Source organism: Danio rerio, chromosome 20 (genome assembly GCF_049306965.1).
Source record: "Danio rerio strain Tuebingen ecotype United States chromosome 20, GRCz12tu, whole genome shotgun sequence".
Lineage (NCBI taxonomy): Eukaryota > Metazoa > Chordata > Actinopteri > Cypriniformes > Danionidae > Danio > Danio rerio.
Window position 1 is genome coordinate 9667501 of NC_133195.1, and position 22363 is coordinate 9689863.

At 36.2% G+C, this 22363-nt stretch overlaps 1 protein-coding gene across 5 annotated transcripts in view; it reads left to right on the forward strand.

Annotated features, from left to right (window-relative positions):
* The window catches only part of rad51b (RAD51 paralog B), a 93596-nt gene that overhangs the window by 28040 nt on the left and 43193 nt on the right, over positions 1 to 22363 (forward strand). For all 5 annotated transcript variants that reach the window (XR_012395450.1, XM_017352460.3, XM_017352459.3 and 2 more), the window contains 1 exon segment: positions 17850 to 17959. Coding sequence is in view for 4 of the 5 variants with exons in the window: in XM_017352460.3 (XP_017207949.2) it covers positions 17850 to 17959 (110 nt within the window). In the remaining variant the exon portion in view is untranslated.

Sequence of the window (22363 nt, forward strand, 5' to 3'; positions counted from 1 at the left end):
GTGTGTCCAGGTGTGTTGGGGCAAAGCTTTAAGGAAAGAGATACAGGCTCTGCTCTCCTGTTTTCTAACAGAGACATGTTTTCGGCCTGTAACTTTACCCCTAGACACTTCTATTTTTGATTACTGCTTTCTCCCACTCACTTTATATCTTTCGCTCACACAAGTTCACAATCTCTATTTTTCCATCTCTTGGGATTATGTGGGGGAAGAATTGGCCTTTTTACAGCCTCACCCTGTTTATCTATTCTCTCTGTTTTTCCCACTTACGGTGATGGTTTACCCAGAAATGAAAACATTATCATCATTAACTCACCCTCATGTAGTTTCAGATTAATATGAATTTCTTTCTTCTGGATATGAACGGATAAACTGAAGTCTTTATTAATGTTTACACCAGCCTTTTAAATACAGAGAAAAGAGGCTGGTTTCAAGTTCCACGAATAAATAATTAAATAAAAATTAATGCAAATCAGCATTCAAATGCATTTCAATTCGAGTCACAAAAAAAGTAATGCACTGAAACCTTTTTTTTTGTAAATTACACAGTATTTTAATGTAATATGAATTAGGGCTGCACAGTACAACATTTCAGCAATGATATCGCAATATGCGCATATGTATTAGTCACATTGCTGGATCTGCAATGTTACATTGATATTATTATTAATCAGAATTTGAAAAACACTTTTAAAAGCAGTCATGATTTGTGGAGTCTGTATATATATATATGACTATAACATTTTGATTATTAAATTTGTATATCTAAATATTGCTAGACTTCCAGAAAATCATAAAGTACTGTATATATATATATATATATATATATATATATATATATATATATATATATATATATATATATATATATATTTACAGTATTGTTGCTCTACTGTATTTCTCAACGTTTGTGATTGGTTTATTATATTTTATGTAGATGCACTCCCTTACAAAATCATCCTAATATATCGTAATATATGAATTCTCCCCAAATATACTATTCATTTTATTATATATATATATATGAGCAATATCACACGAGTAGCAGTGCGATATGGCTGTATATCAGCACTGGTGGGAGGCCTGCGTTGGCACGAGAATGCAGTATATTGTATAAATTGATATATGAATGATATTGCGTTTATACAACAGTTTGACGGCATAATTGTGTATATAAAAACTAAATCAAACATGGAGAGTCTCAAAAATCCTTTTGTTTGAGGAACTACTTTCTTCCAGATTCAAATCATAAGCTGACAGTTAAACAGTTGAGCGTGCATCTTTTAAACTTTCGGTCTGTAGTGTCTGCTTTTTGCTGGCTGTATTTGGGCGGAGTAATACACAAAGGGTAAAGAGGCTGTAGGAGTTCTGATATTGCAGAATATCGCACGGCTATCAGCCAATCAAATTTGAGAACCAGACAGAACTGTTGTATAAATATATATATATATATATATATATATATATATATATATATATATATATATATATATATATATATATATATATATATATATATATATTGTAGAAAAAGAAAATATTGCAATGTTAGTATTGTTTATTATTGTGAAGCCCTAATATGATTTGTATTTTACTGTATGTAGTCATGCAGTATGTTACTGTATTTTCCACATCAAAACAGCATTTTTTATTTGCCGTGATCTAAATTTATTTTTTTAAGTGAGCGTGAAAACCAATCATAGGAAATACAGTAATTTACCATTTTATCTGTTACAGTAAATGGATACATAAAAAATTACAATTAAAGGCTACATTTACTATGCAAGTCTTGATGGTCAATTCCGATTTTGTGACTGTATTCGAATTTTTATTTATTCATTTTTTTGCTAACCTGCTTACATAATCTTTTTAAAAGTGACTCGTATCCAATTGTCTGCATTTACACAGCACACTGCAAAGATGCAATGACCAGGAACAAAAGAGCGGACGCTGACTAACAGCTGATAATTAAAGAGCACTCTTTTTTTTTTTTTCCATTGATGTATTTAATCTGTTCACTGTTTTTATTTTATTGACAAGATGTAGTTTTACTATAGTTTGTGACAGAAAAGTTCTCATTTGGCCATCTTCTTTTAATCTTGGAGATTTTAAACCAGTAGTTATCTTAATTTAATGTCCATGGCGTGATTTATGCACGTGATGTATGCAACAGTTTTATATTAGTTTATGGTTACGTGGCGGATGTTTTGCTCTCTCTCTCTCTTTCTCTCTCTCTTTCTCTCTCTCTTTCTCTCTCTCTCTCTCTCTCTCGCGTACACATACTTTTATACTCGTGCTGTGTGATAATATAAAGGCGTATTTAGTCCTCGTGTATGAGTTTTAAGGATTGGGATTCTGCTGAAGTTTGTACTGAAATGAAAACCTCAGACTTGACGTCATTCGTTAGGGTTTTTAATGATGCACGACTCTCACTGACAGGTGAAAATCCGATATACCTGCTCACACTGCAGACACGATAAATATATATATTTATATATATATAAAGAAAAAAAAAGAAGAAGACTAAAAATGCTGTATATTTTACTGTTTGACAGTTATGCAGTATGTTACTGATTTTAAAGTTGCATTGTGAGATATATTCTCTTTAAAAAGTATTTTTATTAGCTGTGAATCAAAATAAAGTTTAAAACATGAGCGTGAAACCTTCCAATCATAGAAAATACAGTAATTTACCATTTGGTCTGGTTTACAGTTGACAGATAAATGAACAATGAGTTACAATACATTTTTATTGTATGAAATATATATTACAGTTGAGAAGACTAAGAATACTATATATTTTACAGTAAAGATATACAACAATGCAAATAAATGTACAGCAATATAAATTGTACTGTAATTATTAATACAGTATTTTTGCTGTAAGTTTAATTTAGAGTAAATTGCTGGCAAATTGCTGCCAGTAAGATGCTGTAAATTCTACATGAAATTGTTAACATTCGTGTTGGCTAAGTTCAAGAAGCGATAATTGTGCAATTGAGAATGTGACTTTGGTAAATTCATAGAGGTGAGTAAGCAATACTTTTGGAATTTGTATTTGGAGGCCTGTGACATCATGGTCAAGTTAACATTATTGTGATATCTATTGGCATTTGGTAAAGATGTCAGCATGCTAACTGAATGCACCACTGTATGATTCAAGTTAGGAATATTGTTTGCATTTATCTTAAAAAATTTTGAAAAGAAGACATCATAAGCCCAATGATATACATTAACGTTGGAATTGTGATGTATTAAAAATGTAAACGAAAAAAAAAAACATCTTGTAATGTAACAATATTTAATGGGATATTGTTTTAGAAAAAAAAATGTGATTATAATAATATGTTTTATCTAAACAACATTATCAGTATTTGAAAGGAACAATACCGTAATGATTTCCAGTGCTGTGACTCTGATTGATATTAACAGTATTATTGCAATGTCTGTAGACATTTTGAACAGACAAGAACCAAAGATAACAAAGTCTATTGCTATGATTCACATTAACAATATACACTGTAAAAAATGCAGGGTTCCACACAAATCATTCATGTTGTTCCAACACAAATCGAGTAAGTTAACTTACTGTAACACTTAATAAATTTATGTGGATTGAACATTCTCTCAATGAGTAAGTTGTCTCAATGAAATCTCAAGAATTGTGTTGTTTCAGCTCATTTTAAATAAGTAGTTTGAACGAGCAAAAAAAAATATTTTTTGAGTGTAGTCGTAATATTTTTAGAAAGATATAAAAAAATTGAACTACATGATTCCTTCGATTTAAACATTTTTTTTTAAGATAAGGGTTTGTAAACACTTTATTTGGACTGAGTTAAACAAACAAATTAGGCTGAACATTACTGAATTTAATTTGTTTGTATAAATTCAACCCATATAAAATGTTTGGAACAATTTTGCTAAAATATTTTTTTAAATATAACTACAGTATCATGGTTCCCAAGCTTCTTGAAAGTACTTGAATTTCAGCCACATAGATATAAGGCCTGGAAAGCACTTAAAACCAACAAAAGTCCTTGAAAGTGCTTGGAATTTGAAATAAACTTTGTTTGTGGTTTTATTTCAACAAATGTACTCATTTGTCAAAAACAGGATGAAAAAAAAAGACTAAATCTTACATTAAAAATCAGAAATTCAAATCTTGAAAATAACACTGATAAATAATGCACATTGATCAATATTTCAGAAACTGCATTTGAATATTACCATTATTTGACTTTGAATTGACGTGGATTCTGAGAAGTAAAAAGTTAAGTACAGTGAAGACTTTCATGTCGCAACATATGCTGGGGTATGCTTACAAAGATGCTTGATTTAAAACTAGTGGTGCTTTATAAAGTCTTTGAAAGTCATTGAACCTGCTGTTCATGAAAATATGGGTACCCTGAACTATAGAAACGTTCAAAAACAACAAATCCGTGTTGGGTGTAATAAGTTACTCACTTAGAATCAGGTATGCCACGTAATAACATTATATACAGAGTGTCCACGGGGTCTTAAAGTCTTAAATTCACTAAAATAATGTGTTGGAGGTCTTAAATCATTTCAAACAGGTCTTAATTTTCCTACAGTATGTCCATGTAAAGCTACCCAATCGGCCCAAACCCAACTAATCACTAACATTTCATCTCAATAAACGTTTTACCAAAAGTTTATCTATTAACTTTTATTTATAAACGCTATTTACCAACTCTATTTCTATTTCTATTTAGAAGCATATGGTTTAATTATCTTCCTGTTTTTAACATTTTTTATGTTTTAACTGGGCCAAAATCCTTAGTGTTTAGCCTTGTTTAAGTCTAAAATTTAATTCATAATAATCTTAAAAAGGTCTTAAGTTTTAAATTTGATTGAAAGTCTGTTTATAGCACCTCTACATTTTCTATATGAAAATCATAATTAAATGTATACCTTTTAAGCGAATTATTACCCTAAAAATGTACATCTGCAAAATAACTTGAAAACTTTTCTTTCCTCCTGAAACGAGGATGTCTGCTTTTCATCTGTTGTTGTGCTTTGAGAGGAACTGATAAAGACGCTTTTATTGGTTCTCAGAGAGCCGGCTATTGAGAAAATGTGTTTTTTCTTTGGCCTTGGGAATGGAAACTCTTTTTGAGGTCTTTTGTTGGAGATGTAGACAAAAGGCCACACCTTAGCACTTTGGATCTGCTTGGATAGTTGAATCTGAGACGTTGACTACGGTCCAAAATAGTAGTTGCTCTCAGCTACGACCGGCGGCTACTTAAAGCATGTTGTTATTTAGACGAGGCCAGCGCACATAAATCATTTCCACTTTGGATCTCGCATAATTTTTCCTAGTCACCAGCCCTTGGCTACAGATTCATGTGTTTTGTTTTGCGATTTCAGCAGTCAACAGTTCAGTTGTGGGTCTCCAGGCTCCACTGCTGTCTTTGTGTAAAAGAGGCCACAGTGTTTTATTTCTTGATAAGAAGGTTAATTTGTTGTGATAAAGCAAGATAGTGGTTTCCATTGTTTACGTTGTATTATTTCCTGGGTTTCTGAAGACGTTGTTTTGATTGCTAAAATAAGTTTTTCCTAACTCTGTGTCACTAATTGATAGGCTAGTTGATTATTGAGCTTGACTAAAGTTGATTTATTTATATTCTTATTTAGATTTGTAACTAGATACTTTTAAAGATAATGAATTTAAGAGGAATTTCATTTCATTTGAGAAAAAAAAAAACATTGTGAAACTTCCTGTAAAATGGCTTTTAAGGAGATTAGAGAATTACAGCAACACAAACTCATATGAGAGACTTTAAAAGCTGTAAAATAACATCCTGGTTATTTTACAGGGACAAAGCTGGAGCAGCTGTATACAGTTGTTTTCCATCATTATTTTCAAAATATGTTAAATATAGATATTTTTGAACACATCTTTAAAAATGCTATATAATATGAATCTCGATGTGAGACTAAATAATAAAACTGAAATAATAAGACTGAATAAAAAAAGACTTCATTACATGGCCATGGCCATAATGTGAGCCTCAAACACCGCTGTTTCCTCATTCTCATGTAAAAGATGTGATTGTAAACCCCAGGTGAAATGAACATTAGGCCTGGGCCGATAGAGGATGCTGAGGAGGCATCGACGATCCTCCGCCCCGCTCCCGTTGCACACCCGCTCGCGAAAAATACACACTTAGGCCCCGTTTACACTAATATGTCTTAAGCCTGTTTCACACCGCAAGCATCAGCGGCGCGTGAGCAGCGCGTGTGTTTTCGGCGTCCATGTTAACAGATTAGAGCTTTCATACCGCACGCAGCAGCAGCGCGTCAGAGCGAGGCGTGAGCGTCACCGAAGCAGCAGTGCAGCGATAGTTTCGGCGCTGGGTCTATTTTTGACGCGCTGCTCACGCTCAATTAAAGTGACAGTGCATTGATAATGACCAAAACACATTGAATGACAGTAAAAGGTAGCAATTGTACCCAATAAATGTGTTAATAATGTCAACTTATTTATATATAGTCATTCAAATTAACTTAAACGATTAAAAACGGCAATAAACATTTATTTAGGCCCGAACTACAAAACCAAATGTAAAACAATTTTAGTATCAGTTTTGCTTAAGTTGCACACTAGTGTTGTAGGAGAGGGGAAATAGAATATTTACGGGATTTGTAGTCCATAGCGAAGTGTATTGTGGGTAGTGTAGTTCGACACGCATGCTGGATGATGTGAGCTCGCTGTGTTCTGTGCAGCTGAGCAGAGGAAGAAAGTTTTAATCGGCTTTGTTTTATGTTTACTCGAGTTATTAATACCGGGAGCTGTTTGCACTGTGAATCTGACAACACGAAAATAAGTAAAAGAAGGGCATGCATTGGTTACTTTTGTCCGTCTCATCCTCTGCACGAGCATGAATTAACGAGCTGTTATTCTGCTGCTGGACATCACTGAAGCGGAGAAAGTAACACTAGTTTGATCATGTATAAATATCATTATAACTATATTGTATAAATATAATTATAACTAGGTCTACAGCAACCTGATAATCAAAAAAACAAATGACATGATATCACAGGCGATTGTCTTTTGACTGTAGACACTTCTCATATAAGTTAGCTTGAGAAGCATACAGTACTATTTGATCTATAAATTTTGTAAAATAAACATTTGCAGGTTAAAGAAACAGCATAGGAGGGGCCTTGGTGCAGATGAAAAGTTTAAAAAGTGTATTTGTATTTAGAGAAACATGGGTAACTAGATACAATAGACAGAGATTGATCTCTGCAGCAGCTGCCGAAGAGCTGCGTGCTGCAGACGCAGCTGGTGTGAAAGACAAACGCCTGCGTGCTGCTTCTGCTCGACATACGCGCTGCGCACGCTCTGCTCATGCGCAGCTGAAGCTTGCGGTGTGAAACAGGCGTTAGTATTAAAATGGCATTTTAGAACGAAAATGATCCACACCTAGTTTACCAGTGTAAACTAGGAAAGGTGGAAAATTCTCTATGTGCCAGATCTGAGTGGAATATTAAAATGTTCCCTAAAATTATTTATTTTCCATATGATTTTAGTGTACACTGTGCTTCAAATTATATTTATATCATGAACATTCATTAAAAACGGCTTATTTTAAAGGGCTCAGTGGTGGAAATTGGAATTGGATTCTCTCTGTTTTTGATGTCCACAATAAACACTTTCTTTTTTGAGTGTGATTTCAACACAAATTGTCATTTGTAACAGTCTCCACAGACTTATTGATTGATTATGTAAGGTTTATAGCATTTAGGTTTAAACAATTTCTGTAGTGGGAAAGGAATACTCAAGTCATTAGGCTTGCAACCAGCTATTTTTAAAATATATTCTTTTTTTGTTCACATAGAAGAAAGAATTTCAAATACTGTAGGTTTTGATAAAGGGAAATGATAGCAGAATATTAATTTTTGGATGAACTATCACTTTAAATTAGTAAAATGGGGTATATGGACACAGACATTTTAATTTCAGCCAGCCAGCCTCAGCGCTTCTGGTGAACTGTTCTTCCATTATAAAACTGCCATGTTAAAGGTCTCTTATTTCTTTTAAAAAACAAGTGATCTTCACTGCCGGGTAGATATGAGATTTAAAGTTGGTCTAGACCAGCTCTCACTTCCTCAAAAAGTCGAAAAGCACAGCATTAAATTTTATTTTCCCTTGCCATTTCTTTAAAATATGACACTTTATAGTACCTCAGTATTTTCAATAAAGTTTTTGTGTTAGCCTGCTGATTCTGATACACAGTCTTTCATCTCGTTTTATGCTTGAACAACTAAATGAATGCTTAATTTTATTTAACTTGCTTAAGTCTATTCATCAATACTGTAAAAGGTCACATTAAGCTTTCACTAGAAGTTTATCATTGACTGAAAAACACTAGGGGCTCTATTTTAACGATCTAGGCACAAAGTCTAAAGCGCATGGCGCAAAAGCAAAAGGCCATGTCTAAATCCACTTTTGCTATTTTCAGGACTGAAAAATATGGTGTGCACCCCAGGGCATGGTTTAACAGGGTTGTGCTTATTCTCTTAATGAATTATGGGTCTGTTTTTATTATACTGTGCTTTAATTTAATCAGAGTCTCATCTCCCATTTTGTTTAAGAGTTTCGTAGCTCTATGGCACATTTGATATTTACATGGCGGACTTTGCAAGTTGGAACCCAAAGGCTTCACTAGCGAGAAAGAAGTTAAACAGACCATCTGTGTGAGAATAAAGAACAAGCCCCCTCCATTTGTCCTCTTTACTTTCTTTTTACTTTTATTCTTTACTCCTTTACTTTCTAGGATAAGGAAATGGTGTTGTACACACTCTACTGAAGACATCCATTAGCCTACATATTTAATTTAATTTGTTAGGCACAAAGATTTGTTTCAAAACTTTTTCTATATTCATTTATTCATAATTTCCAGCAAATGAATAAATACAACAAATACAAACAATAATTACAATGTTTGGTCAAAAAACTGAGTTATATGCAAACACGCGTCCTATTTGGATACCCGACAGGTGGACAAATGTAAACTTGTTTTTATTAAAACAAATATATGCATGTAGTAAATACTAATAATAACAACATTATATAAATGCATATTGTCATGAATAAACTGAAAAGCCCCCCAAGGTGAAGGCATGGAGGTAGTGAGTTTTATAATTATGTAGAAAATAATATTTTTTTGTAACATTTTAATCCTTTTTTCCATAAGTAAAGATATTTACAGTACAGTATGTATTACTGTACATCATGTGTCTATTAAGCAATGTGTAAGCATTTGGACCCGCATAGGCACATTACTAATGCGCTATGCGCTGGTCAATGGCGCAGTCTATTTCAGTTTCTCAAAATGGCAACACGCCAACAATGCGCCTTAACACACCTCCTTTCTAGAATAGAACACCAAGTCCACAAAGTGGCGCAAATGGATTTGCTATTTGAACAACGTGATGCAAAATGGGAAAATTAGGGTTGCACTGGTCTGAAAATAACAACAAATTGTGCCAAACACATCTTGCGCCTTATTGCACAGGGTGTATGATAGTTGTGCATATACCCCATTATACACTGTAAAAAATTATGACAAAGTCAAAACAACAAATGTCTTTATGTCGCTTTAACTTTTTTTAAATAAGTTAATCAAGTTTTGAATGCATTTTTTTAAATGTTTTACAAATTTTAACTTAATACTTTTAGTCAGCAAGACTTTCTTTGCAGTGTAACCCACCAATGTAACCCTGGAGTTTTGCCCATTGTACCTATGATAGAGACATGCGTATAAACAAAACAGAAATTGATCAAGTTCGTAACATCAGTGAGACATTCACAAATGTTTTTCCATTTGTCATAGAGTGTGAGAGAGGCGGTTGTTGGAAATCGCACGCCTGCACGATTATTAACACAATTTTGTTGTCAAACACTACCAGCTTTCAAAGTAAATCAACCTAGAGGACAGAAAGAAAGATCTCGCCAAGTTTTGTAACCGCATTAGACCACATGAGAGTCACTCCCATGTCTATGCGCAGTCCAAATTTTCCATTCCCCTCATTTGACAGTCCATCAATAAAAATATTTGGATGTGCTGAATTTGGTGCAAACGAGAATCGGATCCTATAATAACTGATTTGTGGTGTATTAAAAAGACAGCTGATTTAAGACTTTGAATAGCCCTACTGTCACGCTGTGTGGGAAAACACCCATCGCTTCTGTCGGGATCAGAGGGAGTAAGCGGATTGTACTGGAAACCAGAGCATTGATTTAAGAAGCTGGGTCTTAACAGGGCGTCGCATTTGTTTAGTCTGGCCCCTCCAACCTTATTTCCATGAACTCGCATTAAGACGCACACTCATTAGCCTGCATTTCTTTCAAGACATTGTGTGGTGAAGTTCACTCGGAATGAGTTGCGCGCTGTTTATTTGCATGCGGTTTTAGCACCTGAGTCACTATAGTGATTATGCAAATGAAATAACCGCGCTGACATGCCCATAAAATCTGTTGAATGCATTTCGCACGGTGCGGTCCTTTATCATGCAGATCACTTCTGAGATGAGGTTAAGGCATGCTACTGATATCTGGTCTAGTTTATTGGTACTTGTCCCTTAGAAATGCTCATTGACATGCATATCAGGCAAAGACTTTAGATGTACAAAGACGGTGCACTCATGTACGAAGCATGTTAATCTGTCTCGGTGCAAAAGAGGAAGAATTTGAAAAGCCGCCTGAGTCATTCAAGTCACACATATAAAAGCATTTTCACTTCCCTGGTAAAGTTACGCTCCTGATGATTAAAAAATGGTGGGGGCGGTCCAACTGTTGTTGGCATTATGGCCTAAGAAAGCCAATTGAAAGTGGCAATGAATTGTGCGCAAACATGCATTTGATGTAACAGGATTGAAGCACAAATATAAAGTATGCCTATACATAATGTGCAGTTTTATTGTAAATAAGGTACACTTATTCCCAGATAGTCAATGTAGGCTCATTAGCGCATTTCCACTGTCGGGCCAGTGCAAGCCATGAGCCGCATTTTCACTATCGCGCCTAAAGCGAGCAAGCCAAGGCGAGCCAAGGCCAGTGGCGTTTTCACCGTCACTTCCGGGGCCTAATCGGGCCAAAGCGGGGCTTTCTCGGAAGCTAGCTATATGTAGGTAGCCTATATACAATACATAAATCAAACCGTTTTAAAGCCACATATAGCCTAACTTTCATTTTATAAAGACCTTTCTAAAAAAAAAGCTTTTCGATATTTTCTAAAAACAATTAACACCGGAGAAGGTTTGAAATATTATTTATAAAGTATTTGGATGCGATGATATTAATTAAATCGCGCAAACAAATGTAATAAATGGAAATACACAGGTCTGTGCGTATAGACATTTCATGTACTGCTGTGCAGTAATGTGTCGTTTGTTTGTTTCGATTGTCTTCATTTTAATGGTTTCGTTTCGTGATGATTCTATGGTGTGCTTTATCTGCCTGTCCTGATTCCCGCTGAAGTGGGCGGGTTGTGTGACGTTTGATTCGGGGACGTTCTGTGGGCGGGGTTTGCGTGACGCGCTGTGAGCTACTAGCCCGACAGTGGAAACGCGACATGATTTCGGCCTCATTTCTCAACCTCTTGGGCTATTGGCCCGGCCCGGTCCGATTAAAGCCCTGGCTCGCACTGGCCCGATAGTGGAAATGCGGCTATGGTTATGGACCGGGCCAATCGCCTGGGAGGTTGAGTAGAGAGGCCAAAATCAAGTTGCGTTTTCACTGTCGGGCTAGTAGCTCGCAGCATGTCATTCAAACCTCGCCCTCTGAATGTATCTCGAATCACAACCTGCTCTCTTCAGCGGGAATCAGGCAGATAAAGCACACCAACGCATCATCACAAAACGATTAAAATGAAAACAACTGAAACAAACAAATGACACGTTACTGTACAGCATTACATTATATGTCAATACGCACAGGCCTATGTATTTCCATTCATTATATTTGGTCTCGCCACTAACGGAGGGACTTTAAGATGTATTTTTAAAAATTGTTTAATCTGGAAAATATCTGTTCAAAGGTGTGATGAACATCTTTAAAAGCTCAGCTGAATGGACATTCTAAATTTTAAACATCTTAAAGACACATTTCAAACGTTTATTTAATGTCTGAAAATTGATGTGTAATAGACATTTTGCACAAACATCTTTTAGATGTAAACACAAAGATCAAAGAGACATCTCTGTGATGTATGTGTGGGATAAACGATGTATACTTTAACTTTTATACAGTTCGCTGGAAAACTTGATTCATATTGCTCAATCATGATATTATGTGGTAAGTTATTTCCCGATAACAACCACTGAAATTAATTTCACAAGATTTCTATTCTTGTAAGTATAATGGTTATGTCTTAAGAGAATGTAAGCAGTTGTTTGGAAAATCAGGTTGTCAATGTTTGACAGTATGTTGGATTAAAAGAAAAAAAAGAAGTCATTGATTTCATTGCATTTTTTAACATCTCTGTTATTTGTGTTGCATTTGTAGTTTTAAAAGTAAATATTATTTTTTATCTCCTTTTTCATTTTTCCTGATCCAAAGAATTATCCAATCTGTGGCTCAAAAACCACTAATTGATGTGACATTGCCACTTTCTAGATTTCTCCATTTTTATTAAAGAATGAAACACATTGAGCTTATCAAACAGTGGCACTGTCGTCTGCTGTGTTAAGTGTGAGTGATTCATATCTGAATGGATTCTGACAAGCTGTGTTTAATTCTAAATTAGCTAAAAAAAAAGAGAAAAAAAAATTCTATGAAAACGATCCGGATGAAATCCTTTCTCATTAAAACTCCTGTGATCTTGTATCATTATACTGTGTTCTGAACTCTGCTTTTGTCTTTTTTATCGTTATCATCCTTAGTGTGAATGGGCTTGTTATATAAATAATCTCCACAGAGCTATTTCCGTCTGTTAACACCTGGTTCAGCTGGATTGCGTGTGTTTAGTAAATAAAGCATGAATTTGTGGTGCAATTCTGTGTGAAAAAGTGGCACTGTTTAGTGAATTCACCCTTTTCATCTATTAATGTGAAACAGAGCTCTAAAAAAAGGTCTGGAGCTGTAAAGTGGCTAACTATTGTTTCCAGATTTTTTTTCCACTTTTTTTTTTTTGAGGATGTTGTTTTTTCAGAGGAGGGGCCTTCCAGGCATCCAGTTCACTGACATGCCGTGCCAGCCTTTTCAGGTTTCTCCCGCTGTCGACTTTCCACAGGAAATGTTTTGAGGAAGTGAGAGTTGCTGATGTGACTGCTGTGAGTGGTATTGTCAGATTACAGCATGGCGCTTAAATGTTACACAACAGAGGATCATGAGAAAGACACCCAGACCGTGACCTCAGAAGCCCTGGCTGTTTCTGGTTGCGCCAAAACTGGCGAACGAAAACACACAGGTGTGTTTACATAGCAGTTCGAAGAAGACCCGGATGAGTGTTATGTCAATAGTGACTTCCTCAGGTGTCTGACCTAAAGAAGTGCTTCCATTGTTTCAGGGTCTTATCATCTGTTCTGCACTCGCTCTATAAACCGCAAAAATGACTCAATGGCTCCAAGTTTGCAAATGATTCACAGTTGATGAGTGAGTTATGGCAATTGGGAAATATTGCAATATGTCGGAACAGCGGTCCTAAATTAACTTCCCAGCAGTGTTCAAAATGGGAAAATACACCAGAACCATAAATATATCTCTATGAAGCAATGCAACTGCTTTATAATATATATATATATATATATATATATATATATATATATATATATATATATATATATATATATATATTAGGGATGTAACGGTATCAGAATTTCACGGTACGGTAATACCTCGGTATGAATGTCACGGTACGGTATTTATTGAATCATTTACAGGAAAAAACAAAACTTATGAAAATACTCCAAAAAAGTGCCAAAAGTGTCAATGACATACAAATTAGCCATCTATCTGTAAGCTTTGAAACAGGAACTTCAATTTTAATAACAAAAAATTATTAAACCATGTAAAAAAAATAAAGTTTCAATTTAGTATTGTTGAAAACTCATCACATTCAACATTTAAACACTCACTTACTTACTTAGACAGAGATGGGTTTAAAGGAAAATTATCATATAAATATAATCTGGTAAAAGCTGGTATCTCTGGGCATTTACAATGTCCCCTGCAACAGAAAAAAAACCCTCTCATTTGGGACTGAGGTTTCTGGTACAAGAGAGATATGACTTGGCCCAGGTTGACAGCAGTGGGTAACGTTGTGCATTGTCTTTCCCCCACTTGAGAGGACAAACCATGAGTAAGATAGAGGTCTCATGTCTACATCAATCTGAACAGTGTGCTGACAACACCGCTATTCAGTACGCGCGCGACAACACAGCTGATAAGAACTCGCGCGACAACACCGCTATTCAGTACGCGCGCGACAACACAGCTGATAAGAACTCGCGCGACAACACCGCTATTCAGTACGCGCGCGGCGACAACACCCGCTTTAGAGTTTTCCATCTCTTTTTCATCCCCGCTTCTAGCAGCACACTCCATTTCCGCATTACTGGATCTGTAGCGACAACAGACCGCAAGGGATGATGGTCAAGCATGGGCTGATGGGAATTGTAGTTTTCGCTACCTCCAGTTCGCTTCATTCGCCTGAGCAAATTTTTTCAGAAGACCTATAGTTTTACCGAGTCATGCGACTTCGGTAATATCGAAAAAAATTAATATTGCGGTATGACGGTATTTACAATACCGTTACATTCCTAATATATATATATATATATATATATATATATATATATATATATATATATATATATATATTTAACAGGTGCACCTATCCAACTGCTCATTATTGCAATCAATACATTTAGGCATGTAGACATGGTCAAGACAATCTGCTGCAGTTCAAACCATCATCAGAAGGTGGAAGAAAGGTAATTTAAATAACTTTGAATATGGCATAGTTGTTGCTGCCAGACCTGCTGCTCTGAGTATTTCAGAAACTGCTGATCTACTGGGATTTTCATGCACAACCATCTTTAGGGTTTACATAGAATGGTCCAGAAAAGAGAAAATATCCAGTGAGTGGCAGTTTTGTGGGTGCTAATGCCTTGTTGATGCCAGAGTTCAGAGAACAATGGCCAGACTGGTTCGAGCTGATAAAAAGGCAACAGTAACTCCAATAACCACTTGTTAACCACTTGTCAAATAACCACCAAGGTACGCAAAAGAGCATCTCTGAACACACAACAAATCCAACCTTGAGACAAATGGGCTACAACAGCAGAACACCACAACTGGTGTCACTCCTGTCAGCTAACAACAGGAAACTGAGGCTACAATTTTCATAGACTCACCAAAATTGGCCAATAGAAGATTGAAAAACGTTGCCTGGTCTGATGAGTCTCGATTTCTGCTGCAACATTTGGATGGTAGAGTCTGAATTTGGCATCAACAACATGAAAGTATGGATCAATCCTGACTTGAATAAATGGTTCAGGCTGCAGGTGGTGGTGTAATGGTGTCTGGCATGTTTTCTTGGCACACTTTGGGCTCATTAGTACCAATTGAGCATCATGTCAATGCCAAAGCCTACTTCAGTATTGTTGATGACCATGTCCATCTCTTTATGACCAATGTAACCATCTTCTTATGACTTCGTCACGCAGGATAATGCGCCATGTCATGAAGCGTGAATCATCTCAGACTAGTTTCTAGAACATGACAATGAGTTAGCTGTACTCAAATGGCCTCCACAGTCACCAGTTCCTAATCCAATAGAGTACCTTAGGGATGGGGTGGAACGGGAGATTCACATCATGGATATGCAGCTGACAAATCTGCATGTCTTAATATTAGAAAAGCCTTTAAAACCATGTGACCAACCTTTTTTGAAGATTCTTAATAGCCAACATGGCTTTATGGTTAAACATATAATGCCTGTTGGTTTAGACAGTGACTTCAAATTGTGAATCATTTGGATAAAGTGTTTTTTTTTACTGTTCATTTGTGGACAAGATTTTTTTTAAGCAAAGAAGGAAAAACTCTTAACTTTATAAAAAAAATACTGGTTTATTTGGACTAAGCCTGACACATTATGCATGATAAACCGATCAGTTTAGGTTTCAAAAGCATTGTAAGCAAAGGTAACCACTAGTCAGTATTTCTAAGGGCCTACTCACACTATGCCATCCGTACCGTGCCCAGGCCCGTTTCCCGGATCGTTTGAGAAGTGTGAGTGCACGGTTCACTTGGCCGGCCCTGGCCCGGTTGGGAGAGGTGTGCCTGAGCGCGGTACACTTGGGCTTTGGCGCGGTACGCTTGTGTGTGAGTACAAAACGCGCCAAAGCCCGAAACCGAAAGCAAGACGTGACTTTTAAGGGACTGTTTGATATGGATTTATTAATCATTCTTACTGTTCAGTGAACGCAAACTGCCGTAGTTTATTAAGGACGCAAACTCCTCACAGCACGCCAGCTGCGCGCCTTCAGCAAACCTCCTCATTCCTGCAGCACGAGAGCTTAAAGTTTGTTTATGAGTGCCAAAAGTGGCGGATCTGTTCGGCGAAATATCTGACTTCGTGTCCCTGCATCCCTAAGGACTGTTTGGCGAAATATTTGACGGCATATCAAACGACTGAAACGATATAACTAGAGAAATCTCCACTGTGCTGCTGAGTGAGAGCGTATGGCAAGCCGTTTTAGCATTTAAACCTTGTTCTGACTATCCATAAATATATATTTAGAGATATCTCTAATTATATTTTTACTAGTCATAATTATAATTCGACTAGTCAGAATGACAATTAGAGATATCTGCAATTACAATTGTACTAGTACGAAATCAGATTGGAGATATCTGCAAATATATTATGACTAGTCATATTCCTCCATTGACTTCCATTGAAAAATATTTGCAGATATCTCTAACTGAGTTTTGACTCGTCAAAAATCCAATTCAAGATATCTACAACTGTAATTCGACTATTAGTAAATTAATTAGAGATATCTTCAAATATATTTGTAAATATCTCTAAATATGATGAATTAAAGACATCTCCAAATGTATTATGACTAGTAAAAACTCAGAGATATCTCTAATTACAATTGTGACTAGTCAAAACTCATTTAGAGATATCTGCAAATATTTTTCAATGGAAGTCAATGTAGGAATATGACTAGTCAGTCATAATATATTTGCAGATATCTCCAATCTGATTTCGTACTAGTACAATTGTAATTGCAGATATCTCTAATTGTTATTCTGACTAGTCGAATTATAATTATGACTAGTCAAAATATAATTAGAGATATCTCGAAATATATTTATGGAGTCAGAACAAAGATTTAAATGCTAAATCTTAATAAATAAATAAAGCGATGACGTAAGCGTGCCGAGGCCCGATATGGTGTGAGCGCGGGCCGTCGGGGGAGACGGGAGGGGGGACAAGCGTGCTTTGGCCTGGTTCGAGGCAACTGTACCTAGTGTGAGTACGGCCTAAGATGAAGGGGCCTTGAGGGTCGACAAATCCCATCATTACCAGCAGAGTTCAACAAAAATAGCAGCAATAATTGAGTAATGATGCTTTTGGGAAACACAACCCTGAACCTAATCAAGGTCTATAGATTCACTAGAAAGCTCAAGGCAAGTGTTGGCCCTCAGGGAGCAGAACTGGACACCTGGTTTAAATTATTTTGCAGGTTTTTAATAAAACAACATTTTTATTTAATCACCAAAGCCACATTTTTTACTCTATTTTGGCACTTGACAAATATTACAATAAAGGTCTGACTGTATGAAATCTGTTTGGGGTTTTCAGCATCTTTCGAGGAGGATTCTGGGTTTGTGACAGCGGCGCTGGGGAACACATGGAGTCACAGTGTTAACACACGTCTCATCGTTCAGTATGAGGACTCAGAAAGAAGACAGGTAATCGCCAACACTGTGCAAAATTATCTTTAAATATATAAAGAGCAAACTTCAATTGCCAAAACAAACCAAGCAACTCTAGTACTCTTTAAACGTTTACAGTAAACCAGTATCATCTTACTCTGTAAACATTGCTCGAGTATAGAGCTTAGGTATTGCTGACATCTTGCACTACAATAACTTTTGTTAGGTGTGGTCACAACAATATATGCATCACAATGGGATTGAAAGGTCATTTACTGTAAGTTGCTGCCAGACTGGCTGACCTAAGTATAAGATTTACAGAGTAAAATAGAAATGTATAGTAAGCATCAGTTCTGGAAAATGCCTTTTTGTTCAGAGCTACAGTAGTGTTCAGAGAAGAATCAACAGACTGGTTCAGCTGACAGTCACTCAAAATCACTTGGTACAATCCTCTGAACACACAACAGACCAAACCTTGAAGCAGATGAGCTACAACAGCAGAAGAAGAAAAAGAAGAAAACGCTGTCAATTCTGTCAGACATACATTTTTCAGTGTATGGTGTGACTGTTTCAAGAATAGTTCAATAAATTACAGCTCCTAAATTCAAAAGAAAATCTTAGAAGTCTCATAAATACTGTATTGTAACTGTAAAGTACAGTTAATAGCTAATTTAAAAATAAGCTAAATGTGTTTCAAAAAACATATAAACTTCTCTGAAAACCATGTCCTGATGTGGAAACTATATGCAAATTTTTAATCAGGCAATTTTATGGAACATTTAAATTAGTTGAAGGACCCCATTCAAGATCATGTAACTGAAGCTCCCTGTGCTTCTTATTTATATATATATATATATATATATATATATATATATATATATATATATATATATATATATATATATATATATATATATATAAAAAAAAACTAATACTTAAAAAAAAATGTGGGGACGGTGTCATGGTGGAAAAGTGATGTCACCGGTGTTGCGTCTTAAAACTGGTATCAACGTCGATCGTGGCAAGCCTAATAAGTAGACAGTCTGCGTAATATCTATTGATACTGCCATTTATCAGTCCTTCAACAGACATTTACTGACTATAAAAAACTTTGCAAGCACATGTCAACTTACACCAACCCTAACCTCCTACCTAACGGTCTACTTATAATCTAATGAGAATCAGTTGGCATATAGATGCAATGTAACTTAAATTTAACAAACAGACCATCAAAAATAAATTGTGACCAAACCTCTTGTTATAATCGAGGTCTGCAAAAAGAAAACCTCTGAACTCACAACACACCAAACCTTGAAGCAGATGAGCTGCAATAGCAGCTGAAAAAGAAAAAGAAGAACACACTGTCACTTTTGTCAGATGAGAACAGCAAACTGAGTATACATGGGATAAACTGAAACATTAAAAGATTGGGAGAACAAGTTTGGTTTAATACGTTCAAGTAGTGGGCCAGAATTTGTGTTTGTGTTCACAAAACCCTTGAGTACTTTTTTTGAGATTTTAACTGATGTGTGTGTGTTGAGCATCAGTTAAGACAATGTTTGCACTTGTTAACTTTAATTGTGGGAAAAACTGGATAATTTGGAGCTTTTATCAGCTAATTTCAGCCTCCGGGTTTAAAAGGATTTTTGGGGTGGAATCAAAATCGGCATTCTAGCGCAAAGTAGACGCGTCGGTTTCTCATCACTATTCATAGCGGAGTTTTCTTATCCTATGAGAAGACCTTGCTTCTTAATTATTTATGACTGAACGCGCTTTCCGAAGACAAGGCAGACCTGCCAGTGCCAAGCTGTGAGACACAGACCCACAGCACGCAGTATTTAGCTGTTCATGAAGGGTCGTATGTGTTTGTTTTCATGATTCACGGGTTTTGTTGCATGTTTTTCCCCGCAATGCTGTCAGTGCCGAAACAGCAAAGCTGTTTGTGTGCAGCAAACATTTTTGTTGGGAGAGAGCAGTACAAGAATTAGAGGATGGCAGAAGTTGTGTTTTATCAGGAGTTCGTTCACATTTAGACACATTGCAGTGCTGCTGTGTTTGCCTAAATCTTCTAGATTACCAGCAGGGCTAATAGTTCAAATAGACAGGGCAAGAGACCTGCTGCACTGAGTCAGCATTCAGACCTATGATTCAGACCTGGGGATTGAGGAAAAAGTCCTCATTTATAGTGTTTATATGAACCCGATCTTTATAATGATATAAATTGTGGTTGTTTGTATATGAAATTACGAATAAAATACGTAGCAGGGCATTAAATTACTGTTTATTTCTTTACATTTTAACTTTGTAAACTATAAAATCATGCAACACCTCACGGTTTGTGTCTAATTTTGTGAGCTTACTGACAACAGTTGTCGCTCCCCTCCTTCTCCCCTGCTGGCCACGTCCACTCCACGCACATTATGATGCATGTTTTGAAAAAAATTCTAAGGTAGACCCAAACCGAAAGTGGGGGGTGTCATGGTCCTTTAAGTCTGTGTAACATCAAAATTCACAATGTTTATCTACTAGTACTTGTTGATCTTTATATTAGATTACGTGAACAATTAATTCATGCAAGTTGATCCCCTTACGAATAAAAAAAAAAATGTCTGACCATTTGCTTCCACATTTGGAGTGCTTCCGCCACTATATTCTTTCCTACACCTCTAGTAAATAGTGAAAATTGATACTTTAAGTCTGGGTGAAGTCAAAATAAATTTTGCTAGTGCACATGGTTATTCTTTAGTTTAAAAAATGAATCTATGCAAGTTAATCCATTGGGGAAAAAAAAAATAAAAACATTTTTGGTAATCTTTAATTAAAGTCTGACCAATTGCATCCTTGTTTGGAATGGCCACAATTTTCTTAACCATGCCCCACATACCGTTATTTTGCTACAAAGAAATGATGCACAAAAAACAAACACATGTGCTGATTTCATCTTTTAGTTAAGCTTGATAGAAAGAAAACTGCTTACTCCACCAGCCCTCTCGCTGTCTCAGCCTGCCCTGCTTGTTTTCATCGTGTCAAATGATGGCATACCTCATTGCCCCTACACCCACACAACCCCCAGGACTTGTTTTTCTCTTTTCCAACTGAGCTCCTACTTAAAGAAAGGCACTCTGATGGAGAGGCAGTGGTCCAAAACTGCTGGTACACACAGAAAGCAATGGTGCCTGGCTCTTTTGTGCAGCTCAGTGACTCTGGCGGGGCCACTTAAGAAAAAAAAAAACCCTCAGAAACTCCCTGCTTTTGAGCCATTTACTGTCAGCTTTACCCATTAGAGGTAAAATTATGCTGCTTGCGTGAAAGATGTGGATTTGGGTCAGAATAAGCAGAACTGGGTTGGTTTGGTGACTGACTGGAAATCTTTGCATCTGTGTGTCATGGTGCATCATTGAGGAACCGCATTCACACAAAGCAACTGGAAGGAGGTTTGTAGAAACTAACTCATTCTTAACCACCGGTAACCAGATACGCCAGAAAAAGCAGGAAAAAAGGAAAACACGGCAGTTTATTTTTTATACAAATAAGCCTAGAGCTAGTCGTTCTGCCTGAGAACGGTTAACTCGAGACGGAAATTTGCTTCATTTCTGCAGTACACAAATGAAACCGCTTTCATATTAAGTCAAAATCACAAAAGCTCTGTTTGTTTGCTTAATGTTAGCGGGTTTGAACCTTTTCCGATGGGTGTTTACTCAATAGTTAGCAGACAGATTTTCACCCTTAACCTCACGGCTGAGTTTTGTCGTGTCATTTTTCAATACTCTCGTTTTGAACATGGCACACCTCAGTGCAGGGTTTCCGTGTCGGACAAAAGGAGTAATGCAGATTGCGAAGGATCTCTTATAGGCTGTGACGCAGATTACTAGCAGACCCTGCTGAGTCTGGAAACCCAATGCCACTTCTTCCCCACGGGCTGTTTTCCAGAATCCTATGCTTGTTTTTATGCCCATTGACGTAACAGGCAGATAGATGTTCTTTTTTGTTGAGGGGGAAAGAGTTCATGTTGACATGCTGAACACAAAAGCCGCATTATTGCAGGTTTTCTTAATTTACTCTGATGATTTTCCTTTTAAAGAAAAAGAATAATGAACCAAACAAACAATTGTGGCCTGTTTAATCTGTCCTTGGGCTCTAGTTTCTGTTGATAGTTGTATGGGTCACACTTTACAGTAAAGTTCTTTTAGTTAATGCATTTAGTTCAAACATTAAGTATGAATGAGCACATCTTGAACAGCATTTATCTGAAACACTATAAAAGCATAGTAAAATAATAAATATAAAATAATATACTATCATTGGTAACATTTTATTATGATGGTCCATTTAAGAATTAGTAGACTGTCTGCTTAATATCTTGACACTGCTGTTAAAAAGATATTTAACTCACTTTAAGAAACTTTGCAAGTACATGTCAACTTACACTAACCCCAACCT